General features: G+C 36.3%; 1 protein-coding gene across 7 annotated transcripts in view; it reads right to left on the reverse strand.

The window, feature by feature from the left end:
- EPB41L5 (erythrocyte membrane protein band 4.1 like 5) overlaps window positions 1–27,636 on the reverse strand; it is a 140,658-nt gene that overhangs the window by 52,229 nt on the left and 60,793 nt on the right. For 6 of the 7 annotated variants that reach the window (XM_053214903.1, XM_053214902.1, XM_027055995.2 and 3 more), the window contains exons 14-16: window positions 26,890–26,917; window positions 19,740–19,782; window positions 19,179–19,294 (exon numbers count right to left, since the gene is read on the reverse strand). In XM_053214903.1, coding sequence (XP_053070878.1) covers window positions 19,179–19,294; window positions 19,740–19,782; window positions 26,890–26,917 — 187 coding nt within the window. Of the gene's footprint in view, window positions 1–13,807; window positions 15,698–19,178; window positions 19,295–19,739; window positions 19,783–26,889; window positions 26,918–27,636 lie in introns of those variants that run through there. The other variant, XM_027055999.2, reaches the window with a different exon arrangement.

Below are 27,636 nucleotides of genomic sequence, written 5' to 3' on the forward strand. Positions count from 1 at the left end.
AGTGGAACAGATGAACAAGTGGCATTGATTAGAAAGACTGTAAAAAGCTAAAACCTAATTCTGGGGGTAGGGAAAGCCTAGGAAAAAACTAAATCACTCTAGAGAACGCAAAAGAAGTTGTAAACATGTTCTTCCATTTTATGTATTGTCTTTTTACTTTCTTGATAGTATCACTGGAAACACAAAAGTTTTAATGTTTGACGAATTCCAATTTATTTTTTCTTGTCACAGGTGCTTTTGGTATTATATCTAAAAGACTATTGCTGAGTCCAGTCACAAAAATTTACTCCTGTGTTCTCCTCTAAGACTTCTATAGTTCTAGCTATTAATTTTAGGTCTGTGATCTATTTGGAGTTCATTTTTTTTACATGGTGTGAGGTAGAGATCCAATTTCATTATTTTCTATGTGAATATCTAGTTGTTCCTGCACCCTGATGAATTTTTTTTTAAAGTAGTGTTGACACAACTGGATACAAACTTGGAAACAAACTTAGATTCAATATTCATACCTTATACACCAAGGTAGTTCTAAGTGGATCTGAGATTACTGATATTACATAGATACATTACTGATATTACAAGTTACTGATATAGTTAATATCCCTAATATGCATTAAAAACTTCTTAAAAATAGGGAAGAAAAAAGTAAACAATTCTACTGAAAAAGGTGGAAGGGGACACTACAAATGAGAATCAAACCCGGGGCGCCTGGGTAGCTCAGTTGGTTAAGCGTTCAACTCTTGATTTCAGCTCAGGTCATGATCTCAAGGTTCGTGAGTTTAAGTCCCCTGTCAAGCTCTGCACTGACAGAGTGGAGCCTGCTCGGGATTCTGTCTCCCTCTCTCTCTGTCCCTCCCCTGCTCACACACATGCGCAGGTATGCTATGCTCTTTCTCTCTCTCAAAAAAAAAAAAAAAAAAACAGTGGCACCTGGGTGGCTTAGTCAGTTAAGCATCTGACTTTTGCTCAGGTGACAATCCTCACACACTGTGAGTTAGAGCCCTGTGCTGGGCTCTGTGCTGACAGCTCAGAGCCTGGAGCCTGCTTCGGATTTTGTGTCTCCCTCCCTCCCTCTCTCTCTCTCTCTCTCTCTCTCTCTCTCTCTGACCCTCCCTCACTCATGCTCTCTCTCTTTCAAACATAAACAAACATTAAAAAAATTGTTTTTCATAAACATTAAAGAGTCAATTCTCACAAAAAATGCAAATGACTCTTAAACATAAAAAATATGCTAATAAAAGGAATTTAAATGAAAACTACACAGAACATATCCATCATTAATATTGATTATGGTGTTGGTATCACAGGTGTATACATGTCAAAACTTACCAAACACTTTGAATAAATGTACTTTACTGTGTATCAAATGTACCTCAATAAAGCTGTAAGGAAAAAAAACACGTATACTTCATCTCCAATGAAGGGGAATCTGGCAACATCTAGAAAAATTAAGATGTATTTACTACTAAATGAATACCATAATTACATAGGAAAAAAAGGAACTAATCCAAGTAAATTTTAAATATAGTATTTTACTTATTCTCAGACTAAAGAGAACTGTGGATAAATACTGAAATTTACTTAGATTTGTTGTTGGTAGCGGTATGCATACAGCAATTCTGAAGCTATTGATATGTATCATACAAGTGGGCAAATATGGAATCAGTATACTGCTAGTAGTTAGGTTTCTCACTAGGGAAGAAGAGAAGGGAGACAAAAATAAGGAACTGGGGAGGCGAAGAACCCAGATACAGACTAAAATTAGAGTATCAGTATGAATTTGTGATTTAAACATACCTATTTTTTTCACTCTGTCCACTAAGTCTAGAAGCAATGACATTTACAGGAGCAGTGAACATAATCTAATGCCCAGATCGTGATTGCTAAATACCATTTTGACTAAAAGGATTCCAGGCTCTTAAAAAATGGCTGCCTTCAAGGCTAAGGCAAGGAAAGTACAAGATGAGTGTGGACCCTCTTATACCAAAAGCTAAAAAAAGTTCTCAGAGGGGCGCCTGGGTGGCGCAGTCGGTGAAGCATCCGACTTCAGCCAGGTCACGATCTCGCGGTCCGTGAGTTCGAGCCCCGCGTCAGGCTCTGGGCTGATGGCTCAGAGCCTGGAGCCTGCTTCCGATTCTGTGTCTCCCTCTCTCTCTGCCCCTCCCCCGTTCATGCTCTGTCTCTCTCTGTCCCAAAAATAAATAAACGTTGAAAAAAAAAATTTTTTTTAAAGTTCTCAGAAAGTGAAGGGGGCATAGTAAGTGGTAAGGGACATAGTTTGACAGGTTTTCATTGGCCAGATTTGGGACAGGTTGACTATCAAAGGAATACCACGAACTATATAACACACTGAATGAAAGAATCCACAAATCCATGTATAAATAGATAAGAAAAAGTTCTTTTTGTAGAACACCAACTGACCAACTAACTAGTGTAGAGAATGATAGTTAGCAAATCGCCATTTTGCAACAATAACTAATTTTCACCATTAGGTGGAAATTTGCTGGAAGAATATTTGCACAAAGTAGTTGATAATTTTTTAACTACAAAAAAATATGGTGGAAAAGTCTGATAAACAATAGCTAAACCAAGTAATCTGAAATCAACACTACCAGTAATGGACAAAGTAGCGTCAAGTACCCTCTGATGTAATTTGCTACAGATGTATCACGTCTATATAGATACGTCACATTTTTATTGACGAAAGTGCATAAACTGAATTGAATCATGAAGAAACGATCAACTAAATCCCAAATAGGAACAGTCTGTGAAACAATGGATGCATACTATTTAAAAATACAAATGTTGTGAAAGATAAAGACAGGCTGAAGAACTGCTGCAGATTAAGACTCGAAACAAAATGTAAATGTGTGATTCTGAACTGGATCATAGAAGGCTCTATAAAACACAGGGTTAGGACAATCAGGAAACTTGACCGTGGACAGCATGTATTTGGTAATAGTAGTATACTATGTTTGACTCCCTGAATGGACGTGGTAACTGCCTCGGAGACATGTAGAGAATGTTATTGCTCATCCCTCTCTTACTCAAAATCCACCTTGGAATAAAATCCACATTACTTTCGCTGGCATACCAGGCACTCCATTACTAGGTCTCTGCCTAGCACCCTCAGAACACTTACGGTAGAGCCTCTTCTTAATTAAGCTCCATCCACACTAGTTTTCTTTTCTACTCCTCAAAAATCAACTCAAAGGCCTCTGTGTTCATTATGTCTGCCTGAGATACTCCTTCTCTGCATGACTGAGTCCTTACACCCACCACTCATCTCTCAACTTGGGCATCTCTTCAAAGGACTACCCCTCACCCTGAAGTCACTTACTGTGACATTACCTTATTTTCTTCACAGCATCTGTTACTATTTGAAATCATGGCATCTATTATCTGTATACTGATTATCAGTCTCTTATTACTAGAATATATATGTCGTGAGAGTAGGAACTTATGTCTTGGTCACTATTCCATTTCCAGAATGTAGAACCCAGTGCCTATACACAGTTGATACTTACCAACTAGTCACTAAATTACAGAATTACTAATTCTGATATGTACCCATTAGGGAGTCTACCATTTTAAGCATGATGAAAATCCTAATGAAACCTCATGTTAATTTAGGAGGTATTCAAAAAATACAACTTAAAATGCTTAGTACTGGGGAGGGAAAAGAAAAAGCGCAGTAATTTTAGTGTAAAAACACTACCATCAGGTCAGGAGACCACGAAAACAATTTATTCCATTTATTCCCTCTAACTCTCAATACATTTCTTTTCAAAGTAAACAAAGTGGGGAGACAGGGGAAGAGAGGGAGAAAGAAGGAGTAGGGAGAAAGGGGGAGGGGAGGAGCGAGAGAGTGCATGCAAGAGAGAGTAAGCACAGAATGTGCACAAGGAGAGGTATTAAAAGAACCATCCACTGTAGCAGATAGAAACCAGCAAGGGTTTCTATTCCAATCACTTTCTATCTCAAAACAAAGCCAAAAAAAAAAAAAGATTTATTAATTCTCATCTTCCGATAAAGCTGTGGTTGACACAATCAAGTTATAAAGACTCTTTTTAAGCGTGAAAACTCATTTCCTTGCTATCACACCCTTGCATTTTAGAACAGACTGTGATGTATCTGAAGATCATTTGTGCCACATTCTTGTGTGCTGTTGCTATTGAAATTTTCATTAAGTAACATCAGATAAAATACCTCTCCTGAGAAGTCTGCAAAAGCTACTCCAGGATTTATCTATTTTCTAGTAATTTGTTACACATCAATAGAAAATGAAACACCAATAACTCTCAATAACTGCTTAAACAAACTTGATGCATCCACTCTTTTCTTCCCTAGGGAAGAATGTGTGCCATTTAAATGGAACATTCTTACTGTATCTTCATCCAAAAAGACTTATTTAACTTCCCCATTGAAACTTGCAAACAGATAAAGGATTACAATCTACAGGTAAGCAAGCCAAAAAAGAATTAAAAAAGCATAATTTCTAAAAGAATTCACCCCTGAGCACCCCATCTCATAAACATGTGAACTACAAGATGTAATTACTGTTTACTTAATCTTTTTTACTTTGTCTCTCTGAAACAGAGAAATAACTATTCTGCTACAAGAGCTGTTCACAAACGGACTTAACTGTCACTGGGCCTTGTTTTCATTCTATACAATCTGCCTCACATAGGTAGGGACAAACATATAATGTGCCACAAAATTAAAATAAAGTGTTGTTCTATAAAAAGACTAAATAAAGATATGGCTCTAGAAAAAAGGGGCACAAATAAAAGGAGACAGAATTTGAGATGCTACAGATAAAGAAAGGATTACTATGTCCAATTTTGAAAATGGGCAAAGAATGTGAATAGATATTTCTCCAAAAAGGATATGCAAATTGCCAATAAGCATATAAAAAATACCCAACATCATTAGCCCCCGAAAATGCAACTCAATGTCACAATGAGCTACACCCTCCAACCAAGATGACTATAATGAAAAAGGCAACAAAATTGCTGGTAGAAATGTAAAATGGTACAGCTACTTTGGAAAACAATTTGGGCAGAGCTCCTCAAGATGTTAAATACAGTTAATATGACCCAGCATTTCCCCTCCTAGCTATATACCCAAAAGAACTGAAAACACATGTTCATTAAAAAACAAACAAAAAATCTGTTCCTGAATGTTGAGAGCAGTATGGACAATCACCAGAAAGTGTCCATCAACTGATGAATAAAAGACTATGTAGCATACAAGGGAATATACCAAACCACTGAAAGAAATCAAATACAAATGCTATAACATGGATAAAACTTTTTTTTTTTTTGAAGTAAGCTCTACACTCAACATGGGGCTTGAACTCACAACCCTGAGATCAAGAGCTGCATGCTCTACCTACCAATACAGGTGGCCCCAACACAGATAAATCTTAAAAACACTGTGCTAAGCGAAATAAGTCAGACAAAAAAGTCACATGTTATATGATTCTATTTATGAGACATTTCCAGAACTAGCAAAATTTATGGAGACAGATTAGTGTTTGCTAGGGCTTGGTGGGGAGGGGAAAATAGGCATTAAGCGCTAATGGGGAAGGGTTTCTTTGGGGGATAATGAAATGTCTGGAATTATAGTGGTGACAGTTGTACACCTTTGTGAATATATTAAAAACCAATGGATTATATACCCAAAAAGTTTTTAAAAACGTAGTTAGACATTACATTTTTAATCTGTGGCTTTTGGCAATGTCCTAGCACACATCCATTTCTCAAGAATGTACAAAGAAATATATATGACATTATCTCTTCTATCCATCTTCTTTTTCATGGACACTTACCTGAAGCAGTCTGTCCTATTTCCCACCACATATGGGGGCATTTTAATTAAAGTTATTTATAGTAGGTGCTAACAAAAAAAAAAAAAGAAGAAAAAAAAGAAAAGTCTCCCTTATACCTACTAAATTGCTTTGAAAATTCAGTTTATCTTTCCAGCTTCATTTTCTGTACACTTACAAATATATACATGGTTTGATTTTTATAAAAATGAAAACATACCTGAGACACTTCACTGGAGTTTGTTACTGAACAATGGATGACTGACACACTCAATAACCATGTACATGGAGACTTTTCCTCATTCTTTATCAATCACATAGTATGGATGTAGCATACTTTAGTTATCTAGTCTTCCACCAATTGACAATCATTTTTCACACTGCCTCTTTAGAAAGTTACTCCTGTGACACTCCTTTTGACTCTCCACAATCTAGCCCCACCAAGCTTTACAATGTATGGAGTCAGTGCAGTGGGTATCATTCTGGTCTCTAAGACCAAGCTGACTTTGAAGCCCAGCCTATCCATGTACTAGCAATGTAACTTTGGAGAAGTTATATCCTTATTGTGCCTTAACTTCTTCACTAGCCTAAATATCTTACAGAGTCCTATAAGAAATAAGGTACTCCTGTACCTCCAAACAATGAATGCCAGTCACAGATGTACTCAAATGTCAGCTATCATTATCATACCTCCCCATGAATTCTGTACTCATACCCAAATGCCACTCATAATTCCTCAACTATTCCTTTTACTCTGCTGTTAAAATTTTCTTCTGCTATGGCTGTTAGTCTATAATGATTAATTCATCCTTGGATGCCTTGGTGACTCACGTCAGTTAAGTGTCCAACTTCAGAGATACAAGCACCCTTTGTAACAGCATTATTGATCCAAGATACACAAGCAGCCCAAATGTCCATCAATTGATGAATGGATAAAGAAGATGTGAGACACACACACACACACACACACACACACACACTGGAATATTACTCAGCCATAAAAAGAATGAAATCCTGCCATTTGCAACGACAGTGAGTATAATGCTAAGCAAAATAAGTCAGAGAAAGACAAATACCATTTCACTCATATGTAGAATTTAAGAAACAAAACAAATAAGCAAAGGGGAAAAAGAGACGCAAACCAAGAAACGGACTAACTACAGAGAACAAACTGATGGTTACCAGAGAGGAGCTGGGTGGGGAGATGGGTAAAATAGATGGGGATTAAAGAGTATATTTATAAAGATGAGCACCAGATGATGTGTATGGAAGTGCTGAAGCACTATACTGTACACCTGAAACTAATATAACATTGTATGTTGACTAACTGGAATTAAAATAAAAACTTAAAAAAAAAAAAAAGAAAGAAAGATGGGAGCAGTGGAGACGGTGACAAGTAAGGGATTCTGTATCTATTCTGAAGAAAGAACAGACCTCACTGACTGATGAGTAGAAACAAAGCAGAGAAGCCAGTGCTTCTCAAACTTTAGTATGCAAAAGAATCTCCAGGAGAGCATATTAAAATGGAATTGTCAGGTCTTATCTCTGGTCTCTGATTTAGTAGTTCTGGTGTGAAGCCTGAAACACACCGGCCCACCAACAGAAAAACCAGAATTGCCAATTAGTAAGCTAGGAAAAACAGCAGAGATAAGAAAAATTGAACGGGGAGTTCAATTTTGAACATATTAAATTTGAGATGTCCCAATATCACCTCTGGTATTTTCCCCCAGAACCCACAGACTCAATCTAATCATAGAAAAACATCACATACACTCAAATTGGAGGATCATCCTACAAGGTATCTGAGCAGTAATCTTCAAAAGGTCATCAAAGCCTGAAGATCATAGATGGAAGGGGGCCAGACAAGATCCTGGAACATTTGTGGAAAGACTGGTGAAATCTGAATAAAGTACACAGTTTAGTTAGAACTGTACCAATGTTAATTCCTTTCTTTGATGATCGTCCCATTGTACCATGGCTATGTAGGATGTTAACATTCAGTAAAACTAATGAGGGAGGGTATGAGAGCTCTCTGCAAGATCTTTGAACTTCCTGTAAGCCTAAAATTATTTTGAAGTAAAAAGTTTTTTAAAATTAAGATACCTATATTAGATATCTAAGTAGCAATGTCATACAGGCAGTTGGATATGTGAGTCTGGAAACAAAGCAGTCCAGGCTGATGATATAAAATGGGAAATTACTAATGTATAAATGGCACCTAAAACCATAACTCTAGTTGAGATTACCAAGGAAATGAGTTATTGCACAAAAGGTCCTAAACAATCTTTAGGGGATTAGGGAAATAAGGAGAAACTGAAAGAGGGTCTAAAAATGATGGCTAGTGGGGCACCTGGGTGGCTCATTCGGTTAAGTGTCTGACTTCAGCTCAGGTCATGATCTCACAGTCCGCTGAGTTTGAGCCCTGTGTCAGACTCTGTGCTGACAGCTCAGAGCCTGGAGCCTGCTTCAGATTCCGTGTCTCCCTCTCTCTCTGCCCCTCCCCTGCTCATACTCTGTCTCAAAAATAAATAAAATTAAAAAAAAAAAGGGGGGGGTAGGGTGCCTGGGTGGCTCAGTCGGTTGAGCGTCTGACTTCAGCTCAGGTCATGATCTCACAGTCCGTGAGTTCGAGCCCCACGTTGGGCTCTTTGCTGACGGCTCAGGGCCTGGAGTCTGCTTCGGATTCTGTGTCTCCCTCTCTCTCTGCCCCTCCCCGACTCGTGATCTCTCTGTCAAAAATAAACAAACATTAAAAAAAAAATTTTTTTAATAAAAATGATGGCTAGTGAGGTAGATGACGAGAGATAAGCTCTGTGAAGGAAGCATTTCATGAAGAAGGAAATGAGCAACTGTCATGAATGCTAACTTGACTGAAGATTAATGCAGGATGAGAAATGTGGTCATTGTGAACTAACAAAAGCTCTTCTGGTGGAGTGGCAGCAGAACACTACTAGCCCGTACAGAATCTTTATGTGGATTTAAACAATGTCCCTCCCAAAGACACTTTACTTGCATCTCTTACAAAACTGTCACAGAATATGCTTTTATTAGAACAAGAAATTTAGTGCCACCTGCTGGAAAACCACTGTCACAAATATGTGATCATTGTCCTCTCGAATGTGGCACCCTTGTTCAGGACACGACCTGCACAATCATACACAGCAGCTTAGTTGGCAAAGTCTGGTTAGAATGGGGTCAAAATAGAATGAGAAGGGGAAACCATACAGACAATTCTTTCATGGCAAGGAGTTTTGCTGTAAGTGAAACAAGGAAATACAGGAATAGCCAAAAGGGGAAGGTGGATTCAAGGGAGGATTTCTTTTTTTAATAATATTAGAGATCATACGGTGTTTCTGTGCTGAGGAGAATATTCCAGTAGAGAGGGGGAAAATGATGCTATAGCACAAGAGAGCATTGCTGAAATGATGTTATTGAGTAGCTAAGAGTCAAGATCTAGAAGACAAGTGAAGACGTAGGCCTTAAATAAGAGAATGGATAATTCACCTAGACGAACAACAGGAATAGCAGAGTATATATGACCAATTGGAAAGAAGTTAACTGATAAGGTGGCGGGAGTGTACAGATCTCTTCTGCTTGCTTATTTTCTCCAGAAAGTAGGAAGCAAGGTCATTAACTGACAGTGAGGAGTGAGAGCTGAGGAGGTGGTGGAAGTTTGAAAGAAGAGAAATTACTGCCAGCACAATGTGACAATGAATAGATTAAGAAAGAAAATGTGATAGGATTTCAGGCAGCATCTAAAGACCCATTTGAGCTCAGTGGCCAAAATTTAAAGAGAGACCATTCAACGATATTGCATTCCATATTCTCCATCTACATGTACAGTGGACAGAGCTGGATTTAGCCAGGATTGAACCAGATGTGCACAACAGGGGAAGATATCTGAGAGTACATACAAGAGAGTAACTATAAGTGACTGCATATGAGGAAGTGAGCAACAAGGAGGTGGTCTGGTAGGTACTCAACAAGTAACGAGGTGAACTTAAAATGGAGATATCAGTACAAGCCTCCCCAGTCTTCAACTTAAAAATTTGCAGTGATTGGCCCAGGGTTCCTTACCAAATTGAAACTCCTTCACACCAAGATTCAACACCTTTCCAAGACACAAGTATTTTTAACTGCTATCACTCCAGTTTATCTGTTAAGTTCCACTTAAAGTGATAAACTGGACATTCTACTCAAATCTCCACAAGTCTTTCTAAAGACTTCCAAACGTTTTGATGCTGGCGTTCCCAGAAAGAATTAATGTAAGTTGTTAAACATAGTTCATTCTTTCTTTAAAAAAAAAAAAAACAATTCTTTTTTCTTTTTAATGTTTGTTTTAGAGAGAGAGAGAGAGAGAGAGAGAGCGCGCGCAGGCGCATAAGCAAGGAAGGGGCAGAGAGAGAGAGAGGGAGACACAGAATCTGAAGCAGGCTCCAGGCTCTGAGCTGTCAGCACAGAGCCCGACACGGGGCTCAAACTCACAAACCGTGAGATCATGACCTGAGCCGAAGTCAGACACTCAACCAACTGAGCCACCCAGGTGCCCCAAAACATAGTTCTTAATCTCCACCAAACTCCTAGAGAGTTTATAATTAAATAATCCCTGAAGCTAATTAGCTGGGCTACAAACATAGCTCTGTTATAGGAAATTCTTCTGAGTAATGGTACATATGTGGCATTGTACATCCTGGGATGTTTTCCATAATTTCTCTGGATAGTCTTCCAACCAGTTCCACAAGACAAGTCAGACCATCAACTGTCTTCCTGTTATCATCTCTTACTTTTCATTTTCTTTTACTCCTCCCATTCCTAATAATTGAAAATATTTTTTCACTTAATATTAACAATAATCAGTCATTAGTCAATACACCAGACCTTTATTAAGGAATCTGCAACTTCCCACAAATCTTAACCATACACTAGTATAGCTCACTTCTTCTTTATTAAAATTACTCAAAAACAAAACAAATGGGAATTCTTTCAAGAACAAAAAATAAGATCTGCAGCTGTTAAACCTGCTTTTAAGAGGAGGAGGTATAGGTTTATTACACCACCAAGGGAGTCTTCAGTCACACTCCTGGAGAATGTTGTTCTCCAAGTCAGATAGCTCTCCTCCATGCCAATATAAACAAAACGCTGGCCAGGTGTCAGGAACAAAATGTAAAAAGTTCACTTGAACACCATCACCTAAAATGAAGGCCACAGCTTGCTGTTAGGAACACAAAAGCTTAAGTAATTATCTAATAATAAAAAATTGTGAGAACAATTCCTTCAGGAAAAACAGGAACACTTGCTTTTCTACTTCAGTATAAAAATAAAAAAATGTATCATTAAAAAAGCCACAGAAATTTTTTTTTCCTTTCACCAACTTCTTTTGAAATTTCTCCTCTTCACTAATTCTCCAAAAAGCCTAATATTACAGTACTCCCCACCAACCCAAAATGCTCAAAGCAGCTCAAATGTATTACACATTAGCGAGAATTAAAGAAGTGAAGTTATATAACACATAGTCCAGTGAAAGTGACATGCTTCTTACCCTAGTATTTCTATCACCAAAGTTCATGTCCAGTGGGTGAAACAAAATTCTCACAATGGATTTCACATGACTAAAGTAAAAAGATAATTTGTAAGAAAAGAGAATGAGAAAATTTTATGTTCTTCAAAAAAGGGAGCTGAGAAAAAATATTATGGGATTCATATTAACAAGAAAGGATTTGACAAATCACATTTTATACTGAGACAGAAGCCCACAAGAGAGACAACAGAAAGACAGAGGCAGAGACAGAGGTTTCCCCACCCTAAGAGGATCTTCAAATTCTATCTCTAGCAAATTCTATCACATGCAAGCACTGACCATTCTGGAAGCCAGGTATAACTGATGATGTGGTACAATTTACATTAAAATATAGGAAGGAAGTAGGTGGTGGTAAAGAGACTAATACAAGAGGATTTTACTTTTGCAAATCCATGACAAGCCCTATATACCAAAGATATAAAATAAATGCAACTTGATAATATTTTCAGATCCAATATTTAAAGCCTAACACATAAAAAATAACAGCCTTTAAAGCAATGAACTATGGTTTCAAAATGAAGTGTATGCCCCAACCAAAACAGTTAAAGCGCTGTTTCAAATGATTACTGCTTTCACCATCAGAACGTGCTGCACTAATATGGAAAACCATCCCCCCACTTTGTCAGTTTACGTCTATGAATACGTATGGAAATAAAGGGATCAAAGATGAGGATTAGTCTTCTTATTCCTGTAAAGCCTGTCATCACAATACTCCTCTTCCTCCTGAAACTCAAGACACCATAATCGTCCATTATTTCCACCACCCCCTTCATCTATTTTCCTGTTTTAGCAAGATGGAAAAATGAAATGCATGACATCAGGACACATAAAAGTGATAAAACAAGACTACTAATCAAAATAATCATTAGCATATCAACCAAATAAGTATGTAAAAATCTAGTGAAACAAACTACCATAATCAAGGTCCAGTTCGTTGTTTATCCCATGAAACAAGTCATCTGCGTGTCCTCCATTCAGAAGACATTTCAGCTTTTTATCTTGATGTTTACAAAGCATCTTTTACATCCTGGACAATTTTAACAATAAAGACTCACCCAAGTGTTATAAACAACATTTCCTGGGTCAGAACTTTAAACAAACTTAAAATCCACCTAAAAAGGATCTGAATTATACTGACATTACAGTATTAGAATGCTTGTATACTAGTTGCTTTTTAAAATATAGGCATATACACAGCAGGACAAATATTAAGTTTCTGTTTTTCTCTATATACCCATTTAAAAGTACAGTGTATCTGTGACTACCCTATCAAGGTCAGAAGGGTTAGACTATACCCAGAGACAGGTAAAAGCCTTTAAGAAACAATAATCACAAGATCTTCTATTTTCATGTGTGAAAGTATGAAGATCACTAGCTTTGCTGTGTTTCTGTAAGTTTCTGTTTATAAAAGTACAGTTGAAACATAGCGAACCTAATTCAAGATGTTAAAACTATGTTAAATAAAATTAGCCCAAGCACTGAAGTTGAATCACATGGTCCCAGAGTTCTGTGTGGTTGGCTCCTTCTGATCAAAAGGATAGTGACCAACTAAGGTACTTCTAGAGCATATTAGTTCCCTAATCTAGAATGTATGATCACTAACCCTTAAGGCATAATAAAATGCAAAATATAAATAAGTTGGTGACAATTTATTTAGAATGAATGACCTGTAAATTCTTCATAGCTATGGAAACGTGTATCTTGAAATTACCAGTAACACGAATTTTCACAATATTTGATATGAAATCCTGGATCATATAGAAACTTATAATAGACAAATTTAATTCTACTACCACCCAGTCTTGGTCCTTTACTTTCCCCACCCCCTCCCCTCCAATCCAGTTTCTATTATCCAGGACTTTATAAATGAACTATTATATTAGGTTTTCAAAGAAAATATAACCATGATGTGATTCTTCCATCACTTAAATGTAACATTACTGATTAACTCAAATTCTATAGAAATGACCACTTTCAATGCAAACTGAAGACCTTACTCTTCTATTATTACAATCCTTCCCCTAATTCCCAAAGTTAAGATTCTGCTAAGGTATATTTGAAGTACGAAAAGTCAAACCTTGGGATTTACTAAAAGACCTAAAAACCTTTATTATTTCTTTGGTTTCTATACACTCCTTTGGTTTCTATTATAGAAATAGGAAGTTCTTGGGGTGCCTGGGTGGCTCAGTCGGTTAAGCATTTGACTTCAGCTCAGGTCATGATCTCACACTTCATGAGTTCAAGCCTCGCATCAGGCTCTGTGCTGACAGCTCAGAGCCTGGAGCCTGCTTCAGATTGTGTCCCTCCCTCCCTCCCTCCCTCTCTCTCTCTGCCCTTCCTCCACTCATGCTCACTCATGCTCTCTCTCTCTCAAAAATAATAAACATTAAAAACAAATTAAAAAAAAAAACTTTTAAAGAAATAGGAGGTTCTTAATCATAGTCACATCCATGAAATCTTCTCCTGAATGACACAAACCAAAGTTTTTGTGCATAAAATGTTAATTCAAATTCCCTGTTTTAAAGAAAAAAATCACCATCAACAATACCTAACAATTATAATCTGAGCCATGTAAAGTCTAAAACAACTATGAGGAACATACATTAGTGGTCATTTTTAAGCATGTTTTATGATGATAGAATTAGGGAGGGAGTTAGGCTATTTAAGATATGGATCTGTTCCTATTTACAGGTTTACAGGATGTGCTAAAGAATACGTTGAACTTCTGTCTCCTTAAAATGATTGTGATAAACTCACAGGCTGAAACTTGCTTTTATAAATCTCATTCCTAGGTCTTATTTAATTTTGCTTACTTATATTTCCTATTGACAAGTTGTATGCTATTTGCAACCAACAGTCCAATAATAACGCCCTCTGAAACCTTTGTCTTTGTCTAGCAGAGAGAGATAACACTGACGCTGGAGGTAAATGGATGGTATATGGGTTAGGTTGTTTATAATAAAGCTTCATTATCTTGAAGTATTATGAATTCTCAGACTATAAAATATCTTCAAACTATTATATACATAGTTTTAAGGTTTGGAAATTGTTAAAATTTCTAAAAAACTATAGGAAGGCAAAAGAAATGCTTCTCTTACATCAATTTCCATTACATTAGAAATGTACTTTTTTTCATGTAACCTGCCTCTATGAATTAAATCAAAGAGCTTGGATAATTACATTCAGAGTTCATGAAGGACAAAAAATAGTAATATATCCAATCCATTTGAAAGTGGTATGGTTTTGGCCTTAGAATTTTATTTTAAGGCCAGATTATGAGGCTGCTGCAAACCTGGGAAATCTATCAGATGCATAAGATGAAAATAGAAGAGAGAAATATGAAAAGACAAAAGTGGATACATTTTCCATTTTGTACAACCATTCAGCAGTAATGTAACAAGATTCAGTTAACCACTGGTTAACTAGTTAATCATACAAAAGTAAACATTCAGATTTCTCTCTCTCTACATGAATCACATCATTAATGTGACTTCTAGACATTTTGGTAAATTAAAATACTTGCGTTTGTTAAAAACTAAAAGTGCTTTTAATTATAAATTACATTAATTACAATTACAGAATCTTAGGCACTTAACTGAAATTAAGGCATGGGTCACTGTAGGCGTATTAAAAATGGTATAGAAAAGTAGTTTTATCAAAGTATCATCAAAGACTGAAACAGGGTGCCTGGATATGTTTCCTTCTCAGTGTACGATTACTTCGTCTGATTCTTTTAACTGCAATCTATTTGGATGGCTTGGGTAGGATGATAATAGACAGCTTTTACACAAACACAGCTTTTACACAAACCTTCTCCTGAGACATCTTCTGAGTGATGCATTAACATGTTAAAATCATGAAAAATCTTTCCAAAATTACAATGATATACATACCCTTTCAACACAAAAGCATTTGTCATTATCACTGATGGCATACAGCTTAACATCATTTCCCTTTCACAGAATTATTCAATTACAACCAACACTACGACTAGTGACTCAATATAATTTCTCCCAAATTCTCCTAACGTGACCAATCCTCTATGTATAAAAAATGTATACCATCAATTTGCATGACAAAGAGTTCCAGTATCTAACAGGCTTAACACTCATATCTCAGTCATGGCTGCCTGGCCAGGAAAATGAACATCATGATGGACTCCTGCATTCTTCACATTGTGCTCATGGACAAAGTCAGTGTAGTTTCTATGTGCAGGCTGGGGTGGGGACAAGGCCCTTGTGTTCCACTGGTTTCCACCACGTTGACAGCAGTCACTGGCAGCAGAGAGCCTGGATGGTTGGGGAGTGGGAGGGGAGCACAGTTAGTCTACAGGAATAGGAGAAAATGAATGTGTAAGAGGTAACAAAGGAGAAAGGCAGTGTGACCAGCATGCATCACTGTTATGAGTAGTTATTGACATCTACTCCATGCAATGACATTCAAGAATAAAGGGAGGGGGGAGGACAGAATCAACAGTTATATGTAGTAGAAAAGCTCAATATGGAAATATGAATAAGTAATCAGAGTCAGTTAAGTGAATTAAATAGAGGAAATTTCACCGAGAGCAAAACACTCTATCTGTCCCTGATGCTGGTATCAAAATCAAAGGTAGAAATGTTGTTTGAAGTTCTAATGAAAAGGAAAAAAATATTTATAACTGACTTCACTCAGATATTTAAAAGGACAATTTGGGGTGCCTGGGTGGGTCAGTTAAGCGTCCAACCCTTGATTTCGGCTCAGGTCATGATCTCACAGTTCATGAGATGGAGTCCCGTGTTTTGCTCCGCACTGACAACGAGGAGCCTGCTTGGGACTCTGTCTCCCTTTCTCTCTGCCCCTTCCCTGGCTCATGCTCACACACTCTCCCCCCCTCCCCCCAAATAAATACATAAACATTTTAAAAAATAATAAAATACAAGGCCAGTTCTAAATTACGGATAAAGGCACACATAGAAAAGGGCAACTGTAAGAATTATTCCCCAAATTAAGGGATTTCACAAAACTGAAACTCAGGAAACAAAATTCCACAACTACCTTCAGAGGCCATGTAATTGTACATCAATGTTTCCAATTAACAATGGAGAATTACTATTCCTTCTAAAATCAAAGTCCACAGGACCTCAGAATAAAATTCAACAGGTACAGATAATGTGATGAGACTATAAAGCCCCTCCAAGGAACAGTTTAGTAAGTATATTAAGAAACCTTTTATCACACAGTGCTATAGAACAGACCTGCAGAACTATGAGAATGAAGCATGCATACAAGCAGTTCCTGGTTAGAAATAACCAGAGTCCTCCAGTAGAAAGAAAACATTTGTCACGGTTCAGAAGATCAAGGTTTTTCAACACAGCAATAAGGGCAGCACATATTTAAGACAATTACAAAGAAAAAAAAAATCATCCCAATTATAAAAGAGGTCTAAAACTAGACTTTTAAATACAACACTTTTCTAACTCAACTGAAACATGAATCTTCACCTTTCTTTCCTTACGGAAATTGAAAAGAAATTAGCTAAAAGGATTTTAGAATAAATTTGAACTTTTTTTTACAATAAAATCATCTTTTCTTCAACTGATATACAATTTGTTCATCAAATCTATCCCATAAAATTCATGACCCTCAACACACAGACTCTGAAAACTTAGGACATTAAATTAGGTTTATGTTCTCCCCAATATATGCAAGATTTCGCAAATATTATTCGATTTTGTTTTTGTTGTTTATAAATGGTTTAATGGGTTTAAAATACATAAACTGTTTCTCAAAAGGTGATACTCTAAATAATCAAGACTCTAAATATCTACATTACTGATTATCAAATCATTTACTGAAATAATGGTGCCATTTAGAACATACTAGCAAGAGAGAGCTAAAGAACTGAATGTGAAGTAGGTTTAGATTAAAATGGTTAAAATTTATCTACCTGATTATAGTCTATTATTCTGCCCAATTGTTCAAATCTAGGGAGCATTTCCAAATTTTATTAACTTATCACTTTCTAAAGGAGGACTGTTTTATATTCACTTAAAAGCATTAATAACAAGCAAAGCATGCAGAAACAAAAAGTGAAATAGAAAATGCACTTTAAATTCAGGCTGGGGAATCCATTAGCTCCAAAACAGATCAGTTGTGTATTCAGTTCCACGCCACTGCTGACATAGACTGAGACTCATTAGGTTTTCAGGATCATCATTTTACTCCATTTCAGCAAAGGAGGTCTCAGCACAAGTAAATGAAGGAAGGACACATAGCTCCAAATTTTTCATTTCCCTTGAAATTCAATACTCTCAGATTCAGTATTGTCTATTTCTAAAGGTTGTATCAAAGGAACTTAGGGCCTAATGAATCAAATTAAACAGATTTAAATATGTGCCCATGAAAATCAGAAAACTCAATAAAGATTTAGTGTCATAATATAGTATGAAAAAAAAAAAAAACACCAGAAAACAAAAAAACCAGACTCTCATTCCATATTAGTATAAAAGGTAAGCATGTATTAAGGCAGTTCTTTTATAGTTTGAAGTCTCAGTACCGGTTTCCTTGCCAACAGACTTGGTGTTAATATCAAGGCAATAAAACATAGCTGCTTACACTGGAGCTGTGTGTTCAGCAAGAAACTGAAGAACTGTTTCTAATGGCTTAAAAAAATAAAGACTAAAATCTGATATTTAGAAGCCTCACTGTTTATACTTGAAGTGTGTGTCCACATGCACACACATACACAAAGTTCTCCTACCACACTCTCAGGTAAAAGGAAAAGGGGGGAAAAAGGGGGGGGGGAATTCCCTCAATCTCAGAAAGTAATCAAATTATTTGGAACTGAGGTAAAAATATGCCCAACCATGAAGAGCAAAGCACCTTGCAAGTTAGTTAAGCCAAAATAACAGTGAAAAACAATTACATAGCAAAGACTGAAAATAATCACCAACCACTGTTGACCCACCACCATGAAGGAAGAACTGGTTGCACAGAAAGCTGACCAAAACCTTGAGATCACCACAGAAACTCATTAGATTTCAGGTATAAATAAACTAAGAGCAAGAGAAAAAAAGAGAAAAATCCTATAAATTATCAAGGTTCATTTCACAGACATACAACTTGAACAGATGATGCAACCAACATGACCACTTAATCAAATAATTCCCTACGAACCCTCCAAGCCACATATATTTATTTGGGAAACAACGAACCCTACTGATTACAGTCCAATAAGCCACAAAGTATTCATATTTGTGTATGAATCTAAAAAAATACCCTGGAAATCTAAGCAAATGAAAGATCTTCTCTGTCATCAGATTCTCTCTCCAATCCCCAAAATGGAGTATTTCATGCTTTATTAGATTAGAATCATGTTTCCCTTTTGGCTTTATCTTCAGTCTCTAATGAAAAAGCTCATCCAAAACAGTAGCGTTACGTTGTGTGGAATAACATATAGCAAACACATTTTCTTTATGGATCCGGAAAAGGTTCTACTGGACTAGCACTGAAGTCGTTTCAAACAGAGAACCAGCCATCAGTCTCCCAATCATACTAACCAAAATAAGGAGAGCTGACCAATGTTTTTCAATTAAATAACTGCATTCCATTCTTCACTTATATCCCTTGTTTTCCCAATTCCATTCTGACTGTTCAATAATATGTTTCTGTTCAGCTTACAAATATGAATAATTTGCTTTCAATCATTTCACGTGTTCTAAGATTATGGGTTGGTAATTTAGAATACATTAAGCAAGTAACATTTTACTCTGGTTTAAGGAGTTAACAAACCATTTCCTGTCATGCTGGTCTGTTCCAGGATTCCTTGGAAGATTCTCTATCTCTGCCAGCACAGGACCAGAGGGAACAGAAGGAACCACAGGTAGAGTAGATTTCACAGCCCAAGCCTTTGGACAGAAATTATAAAAATCACCTATTTTACTTACATAAAAGACTTCGTCACCTATAAACAGAACATTAAAATGGAATACTATCTACATATTGAACAAATAAAGTGTAAACAAATGCTTGAATGTTATAGACTACCTTAGAGATAACAATAATCTATCTAAAAGATCTATGTCTAAAAGAGATAAATAATAATGTATCAGTGTCTTATTCATTTTATAGGATTTACAGGAACAGAAAATGTTCTATAGGATACCTGTCCCATTTATAACATCATAGATAATAAAATAACAGAGGGTTTCATTTTTGAGCCACTTTACAGATAAGAAAAACACACAAAACTTTCCTGAAGTTATACCACTATGAAAATTCAATTAATAATACCACTATATGTCATAATTAACTACAGTGTTCTAGTGCTTTAGAAGCTTAAGATGATCTTACCTGTTGGGAGCCATTACTCTGAGCGGAAACATTATTGTGAACACTGTAATGGGGAAAAACATCTATTAAAAAACCATATATAAAGTTCTAGGGCTTCACACTGTAAGATAACACATATACTAATGAAAGTAGCTTTATTTTTAAAGACATTGATTGTTTTGTTGCAAATAAAGAAAAAATTACTGTTGGTTCCAAAACTAAGAATGTAAGATGCTCAGAAAACATTTGCTTTCGTAGACGAACACTTGTTTTTCTATGATCTGCTCATTTGAGATTTGTATATACCTGTATGTTAACTGTGCTTTAAATATGTAGTTCACTACTAATCTTATTCATTGGACAGGATCTGTCAAAGATAGCAAAATGAAGAGCAGCACAAATGATTCCTTAAATTCAAGGCATTAAGCACAAATATCCACATGAATTTATCTGTGCCACTTGTTTTGTATATTCACACCCTCTCACAAGATCTTCCAGTGTCATCAACAGCTCAGCATTTTATAACCCAAAAGACCTTAGTACAAACTTAAAATTAGAAACCTTTCTGTATACTTTCTGCTCCAAATAACTTATAAATGTGTCTTTAAATTTTTAGCTTAGGCTGTACTCATTTTCCCTGCTCCATCCCTTCCCCCCCAAAAGCACTTAAAAACCCCAATCTTGGGGTGCCTGGGTGGCTCAGCTGGTTAAGTGAGCAACTTTGGCTCAGGTCATGATCTCACAGTTCATGAGAACAAGCCCTGCATCAGGCTCTGTGCTGACAGCTCAGAGCCTGGAGCCTGCTTTAGATTGTGTCTCCATCTCTCTCTGCCCCTCCCCTGCTTGTCTGTCTCAAAAATAAATAAACATTAAAAAAAAATAATAAAAAAATAAAAACTCCAATCTATAACAAAATAAAAACAAACCTCAGAGCAACTTAAAAAAAATTCAATAAAATAACTCAAAAATGACATATTATCACAACAAAACGAGGGAAAAGAGTTTACTAACTTCACACTTTCCAACATCTAACATAAGCATACTTGCATGTATGAGGTAAAGAATTCAACTAAGGCAACTGAAAAATATATTCAAAATAATGTATGTATGTGTATACATATATACACACACATATATATGGATATATGTGTGTGTGTATATATATTTACATACATACATGTGAGTATGTGTATATGTATATGTTTACATACAAATATATGCATAAAATTCCTTGAAAATGAGAAAATAATCTACAGATTTAACAAGAGCACTATGTCCCAGGAAAATGAGATAGAGAGTTAAATGCATTCAACCCATTATTATTAAAATACTGATTTTCAAGGATAAGGAAAGAATACTTAAGGTACCCCAAGAAAATTAAAAGGAAATCACTGCCAGTATCTGGCTGGCATAGACTTCTCCATAGCAATACTCAGTATCATACCAAGCCACAATGTCATTCTAGTAAAAGGAAACACGCAAAGCTTCTCAAACCAAACTCTTAATACAATATCTAAGAGCCTTTCTTAAAGGGGTGAGAAGAAAACAAACACTATCTGATGAAAGGCAACAAATTAAGAAAAGATCTCAAGAATGAAGAGCCCTTGCTAAAAGACTAGATAATGAAAAGTGAACCCATTTTATAGTTTATCATTTTGTTACCTACATCTCCATTACAAGTTGAGTCACCAGAACTTGCACTAGCATTGACTGGGTTCAAATTCAAGCCGCGCCACTACCAGTAGCTAGTTCTGCTCTCTAAACTTAAGGTTCTTCATCTGCGTGAAACTGTTACAGGAGGATTAAATGCATTAATATTAGCAAAACACAAATAAAACTGATGAAAAAAAGCTTTAAAAAAAATACTAGTTAGTGTGTAACTTTTGTCAAGACAATCGTAAAGTATATACTTGTCAGGTACGATTTCTTTTGACTAATGCTACTGTTCCCAGAACACATTATGCTGGTTTAAGTAACCATAATCCCAAATATTATGAAATCTCATCCAACCTGCTTGGCTGGATGATCCCCTTGGTTATTCTTTGAAGCTTTTTCTTTAAGTGAGAATAACTCCAGCAGATGATGAATAAAGATGAATAATAACATTAAAAAAAGTACTTATAATAAGTGATCTTAACTGGATCATAGTTCCTGGTTTCTAAAAATTTGAAATGTAGAAAGCACTATTTTCTCATAATTACATTCTTTCACTTCCACTAATATAAAAGTGAAACACTTCTCATTACTGACCTTATCCCAGTTTCCCCTTTCAAAGGAACACCTACAATACCTGACCCCTTTTGCTCCTATACTCTGTATTCATCATTTCCTCCACCATTTTTTCTTTTCTTTTCTTTTCCACCTTCAAGATTCTGTCTGCTAAACCTGTACAAAAAGTACCAATCACTGCAATGTGGACTATCCTTTAAAATGTCACCTCTTCTTAGGATACTCTATATTAGTCAAGGCTCATGGGGAATAGTTAGGAGATAAAATAGTACAAGGAAAACGACTGACATCAGCCAATTTAAAAACCTGTTACTCAAATAGGCACAGTACAAGATCAAGAAGCTTTTTAGGTCAAATAGCTGTGCTTTTTCAAACAGTCCTGTTTTCCATGGTTCACTGGAGCAAAACTGTTCATGCAAACAGAACTACAAGGGCAAGAATGAAAGGGTATTCATGCCAGTCCAAACTCAGGTCCTCTCAAGCAGTGTTATGTAGACTGGTAAATAACCTTCAGGAGAGCAGGGTCCCCCTCTACATTTAATTTCTAAAAGCTTATTACAAAAAATAATAAAAATAAAATATCATTATTTAAGTATCCCATTTCTGGTGCAGTTTCCAGAGCCAAAAGCATTATTCAAGGAAAGAAAAGAAAATTTTGTCATTAAATTAATCTAAATTCTAGGAAAGAGATTATAAACCTATACTCAAGTTTTGGGTCAGAAACGTGTATTTCAAAAAATTTTTAAAGAAGGATAAATTCTTGCAAATAAAAACCTTAATTTCAACTATATATTATTGCTTGAATACTTTTACATTTCTGCTAAATTCACTAGGTTGTCATCTTTATTTTAAGCTCTAATATGCTGTACTAGCCTCTTTTTCAGGTTAAGTAAGACATGATTCATTAAACAAAAAACAAATAAAATAGTTTAAAAAGTATAGAATGCCTCTAACATTGCTCCATCATCTTTCTTAAAAGCATAGCTTATAAATAACTACAATGAAAATAAAAGTACAACTCACAAAAAGCAGAAAATTGTTTTTTACCTAATTAAAAATTCACAATAGAGAAAATCACTTACTTCCTCCTTACTCTATTCATTTATTTATATTTAATAACCTACTGACAGCTAAAGAAACATCAGAAGAATCCTTATTCAAGAAGCAGAGTATTTTTATGGTGAATCACTAATCAGCCTGACTCTAATCAGCCTGACTCTAATGTGGAGGGAAGGGGAAAAACTGAATAGGACATCTCAAGGAGAGGCTGGCCATACTCAGCACCCCACAACAAATAATTTCTACTTCTGAAGAAGCTCTAGTCACACATCTGCCATATAAGAGTAGACAAGTTCAAAAGAGTTAATTAGATTTACAAGTATGTCCTGAATCTGAGACACTCCAAGAGACTGGCACATAATAATAGTTGAAAAGCATTAAATGAAACTATACACTGTAATATACACTATTAAAATTGAGTCATCAAAAGTAGGACTTCTAGAATGGTGGTTTGAGGACCCTTCCTGCCTGTGAAACAAACATTTTAGCTGGTGAAAATTATTAAAAAACAATCATTAAAAAGCATACATCAGTGAATAAACCATTTATTCAAGGAAATCTACTGAATCTCAGAGCTGAGTCTGGCATTTGAGCCACAATTTGCTCCCCTTCCCCATTCCCCCAAGTTCAATGTGGTGGAAGCTTTACTTCACGTGAGTGCAGCCAAGAAGACAGAGCTCTCTCCAGGCAATCCAGACTTTAAATCAGCTATTTTAAAGATGTTCAAGAACGAAAAAACCAAATCTAAAGAAGTAAGTTGGAAACACTGTCTCCATAAAAAGAAAATATCTCTTGGGGCATCTGAGTGGCTCAGTCAGTTAAGTGTCTGACTTTGGCTCAGGTTATGATCTCATGGTTCATGAGTTCGAGCCCATATTGGGCTGCTGTCAGCACAGAGCCTGCTACAGATCCTCTGTCCTTCTCTCTCTGGCCCTACCCCACTCACATGTGCATGCTGTCTCTCTCTCAAAAATAAATACACCTTAAAAAAAAATGAAAGTATTTCAAAGTGTATAAAAAAAGATAATACCATTAAACAGAGAATTTACACATAAGAATCAAACAGAAATTCTTGAGTTGAAATGTACAAGAACTGAAATTTAAAAATTCACTGAAAGAACACAACACCAGGTTTGAGCAGGTTGAAGAATCAATGACTTGAAGACAGGTCAACTGAAATGATCTATTTCTGAGTAACAGAAAGAAAAAGAATGAAGAAAAATGAACAGAGACTCCAGTACCTGTGGGATACCATCAAATGTAGCAACGTGCATGTAATGGGAGTCCCAGAAGAAGAGGAAAGGAAGGAACAAAAAGATAATCTGAAGACATAATCGCTGAGAACTTCCCAAATTTGATAAAAATAATATACCAGGGAAAAGCAACCAGAAGAGGGGTCCCTGGGTGGCTCAGTTGGTTGAGCTTCCAATTCTTGATTTTGGCTCAGGTCATGATCTCATGATCATAGTACTGAGCCCCACAACAGGCTCCACGCTGGTTGTGAAGCCTGTTTAAGAGTCTCTCTCCCTAACCCTCTGACCCTCTCCCACTCATTCACACATGCACTCTCTCTCTCCCTCAAAAAATAATAAAAAATAAAGTCAGACATTTAAAAAACAAAAAGAAAAACAGAGTGAGAAAAGCAACCAGAAGAGAACTGGACTGTCAATACTTGTATCAAACTTCAAAACAAAAAAATTACTAAAGGGCACATCCAGCGTGGCATGCTTTTGTGGGCCTTCAGTCGAGCAGACCCAGTGCGGTTGCTGAGCCCCGCTGCCTCCGATCACCTGCTGTAGACTTGGCTGCACCATGGAGCACCTTGACAAAGCAGCGCTAAATGCACTACAGCCGCCCAACTTCAGAAATTAAAGTTCAGGGGTGCCTGGGTGGCACAGTTGGTTAAGTGACTGACTTCAGCTCAGGTCATGATCTCATGGTCCGTGAATTTGAGCCCCGCGTCAGGCTCTGTGCTGACAGCTCAGAGTCTGGAGCCTGCTTCAGATTCTGTGTCTCCCTCTCTCTCTCTCTGTTCCTCCCCTTCTTGTGCTCTATCTGTTTCTCAAAAATAAATAAATGTTAAAAAAAGAAAAAAAGAAAAAAGAAAAAAATGAAAGTTTATTAGCATCTACCCTGAAGACGCTCCTGTTCTTCACAGCTTTAATGATCACTGTACCTCGTGGGTTGTATTTCACGACTAAATCTTATGCTTTTGAAGGCGCCTTTGGGATGTCCAATAAGGACAGCTATTTTTATGCTGCTATTGTTGCGGTGGTCATCATCCATGTGGTGTTGGTCCTTTTGTTTATGTGGCCTGGAATGAAGGCTCACGACAGTGGCGTGAAGACAAACAGGATTAAATCGATCACCCTTTGATAGCATTAAATTGATTTTTTAAAATGGTAAATGCGCCTGGGATATTGATGATTTCAATAAACTTGAGGCCATGTTAAAATCAATAATAATAATTTTAAAAAATAAAACAAAAAAATTACTAGAGAAAAAGAGTGACATTTTATCATAAGAGAGTCAAACAATTATAAATATATATGCACTTAACAAAAGCCCCAAACTGAAAGAATTGGAAGAGAGAAATACACAACTAAGCAACAGTAACTGGAGGTTTCACAACCTTACTCTTAATAATGGATAGAATTAGCAAAAAGGTTAACAATGAAATAGAAGTCCTGAGCAGTATTACACCAAGTAGACCTAACAGACATTTACAGAACATAACATTCAATAACGGCAGAATATCCATTCTTCTCAAGTGCATATAGACCATTTTCTGGAATAAGCCATAGGCTAAACCATAAAACAAGTTTCTTTATAAGGATCAACATCATACAAAGTATGTTCTCTAACCATGTGGAATAAAAGCACACACACACACACAAAAAATAAGAGAGGAATAGTTAAGATATTCACAAATATGTGGAAATCAAGGAACACATTCCCAAGTAACCAACGGGTCAAAGAAGAAATCAAGAGAAACAGGAAAACAATTTGGGATAAATGAAAATACAACATACCAAACTTACAGAATGTGATTAAAGCAGCGCTTGGAAGAAAATCTATAGCAATGAATGTTACATTAAAAAAGAATAAAGACCTCAAATAACCTAATTTCCCACCTTAAGACACTAGAAAAAGAAAAGCAAACTAAACCTAAAGCAAGCATAAGAAATGAAATAATATAGCAGAGAGAAAATCAATAAACTTGAAAAATGAATAAGAATCAATGAAACCAAAAGCTGGTTCTTTGAAACAGCCTACAAAATGGACAAACTTTTACCTAAACTAACCAAGGTGGGGGGGATGGGGAGGGGACCCTCAAATTACTAAAATCAGAAATGAATGAGGAGGGGTGCCTGGGTGGCTCAGTCAGTTGAGAGTCTGACTCTTAATTTTGGCTCAGGTCATGATCTCGTGGTTCATGGGTTCAAGCCCCGCACTGGGCTCTGCACTGATGGCATAATGTTAGTGAGCCAAATCCAGCAACATGTAATATAAAGAATTATACACCATGACAAAGTGGGGGTTATCCCAGGAATAAAATTAATTGCTTATCTGCAAATAAAACTTTGTTCTTTGAGCTCCCTGTGTGCAAGAATCCTAATTTATTCATCTTTATATCCTCAGTCACAGGCCAATAACAAATGTAGGTCATTCTCATTATAAATAGTATATCCACCCCCCAACCCAGTCTTTATTTCTAAACTGCTTTGTCAATTTTATCTGGCATTACATCTTTCCCTGCTATATTCCCAATGCTAAGGAACAACTTAATATGTTGACAGATCTTCAACAAGTATTTGTTTAATTAATGACAGCAACTACATGAATTCTAAAACATGTTCCTAAGTTGTAAGACACTACTCACCTGAATTCTTCAGGTTTTGCTGTACTTGCTGACATGGGGAAAAAAAGAAAAAGAAAAGAAAACATCCCATTAGTTTCCTCTTATATGGTAAGCTGCTTCACTATTCATAAAGTAAATCTGGACTGGTTGTTTTAGGTTTGTTTATTTATTTTGAGAGAGAGAGAGGGAGTAAGCAGGAGCGGAGCAGAAAGAGAGTGAGAAAGAGAATCCCTAGCAGGCTCCCCACCATCAGTGAGGTGCCCAACTCAGGGCCTGAACCCATGAACTGTGAGATCATGACCCGAGCTGAAACCAAGAGTCAGATGCTTAATCACACAGGCACCCAGGACTGTTTTTTCAAGCCATGTTTCCCAACTATAGATTTAAAAACCTTCCTTTGATAAAATGTTCTAGGATTCACATCACTAAAATCAATAGTGACAATTATTTCCATTTTAAAAATAAAGCAATAAAATAAATACCGTCTTCTTTTAAAACAGAACCACCTACAATCCTCCTAGAGTGAGTTATGTGACAACAAAATAGAACATGAGAGGTGACTCAGGGTTTTAAACCATCACAAACTAAAATGGTCTCATTAATAGCTATATATTATTTGATTTATAGCCACAAAACTTATGAATATAAATCAGTTTTTTAAGTCAAACATCAGATCATGTTACTGGACAACTGGGATGACCCTAACATCAGATATACTTAAAATTCAATCTGTATTTTGATATAAACTCAGATTCAAAACCAAACACA

The sequence above is a fragment of the Acinonyx jubatus genome, chromosome C1 (assembly GCF_027475565.1).
Source record: "Acinonyx jubatus isolate Ajub_Pintada_27869175 chromosome C1, VMU_Ajub_asm_v1.0, whole genome shotgun sequence".
Taxonomy (NCBI): Eukaryota; Metazoa; Chordata; class Mammalia; order Carnivora; family Felidae; genus Acinonyx; species Acinonyx jubatus.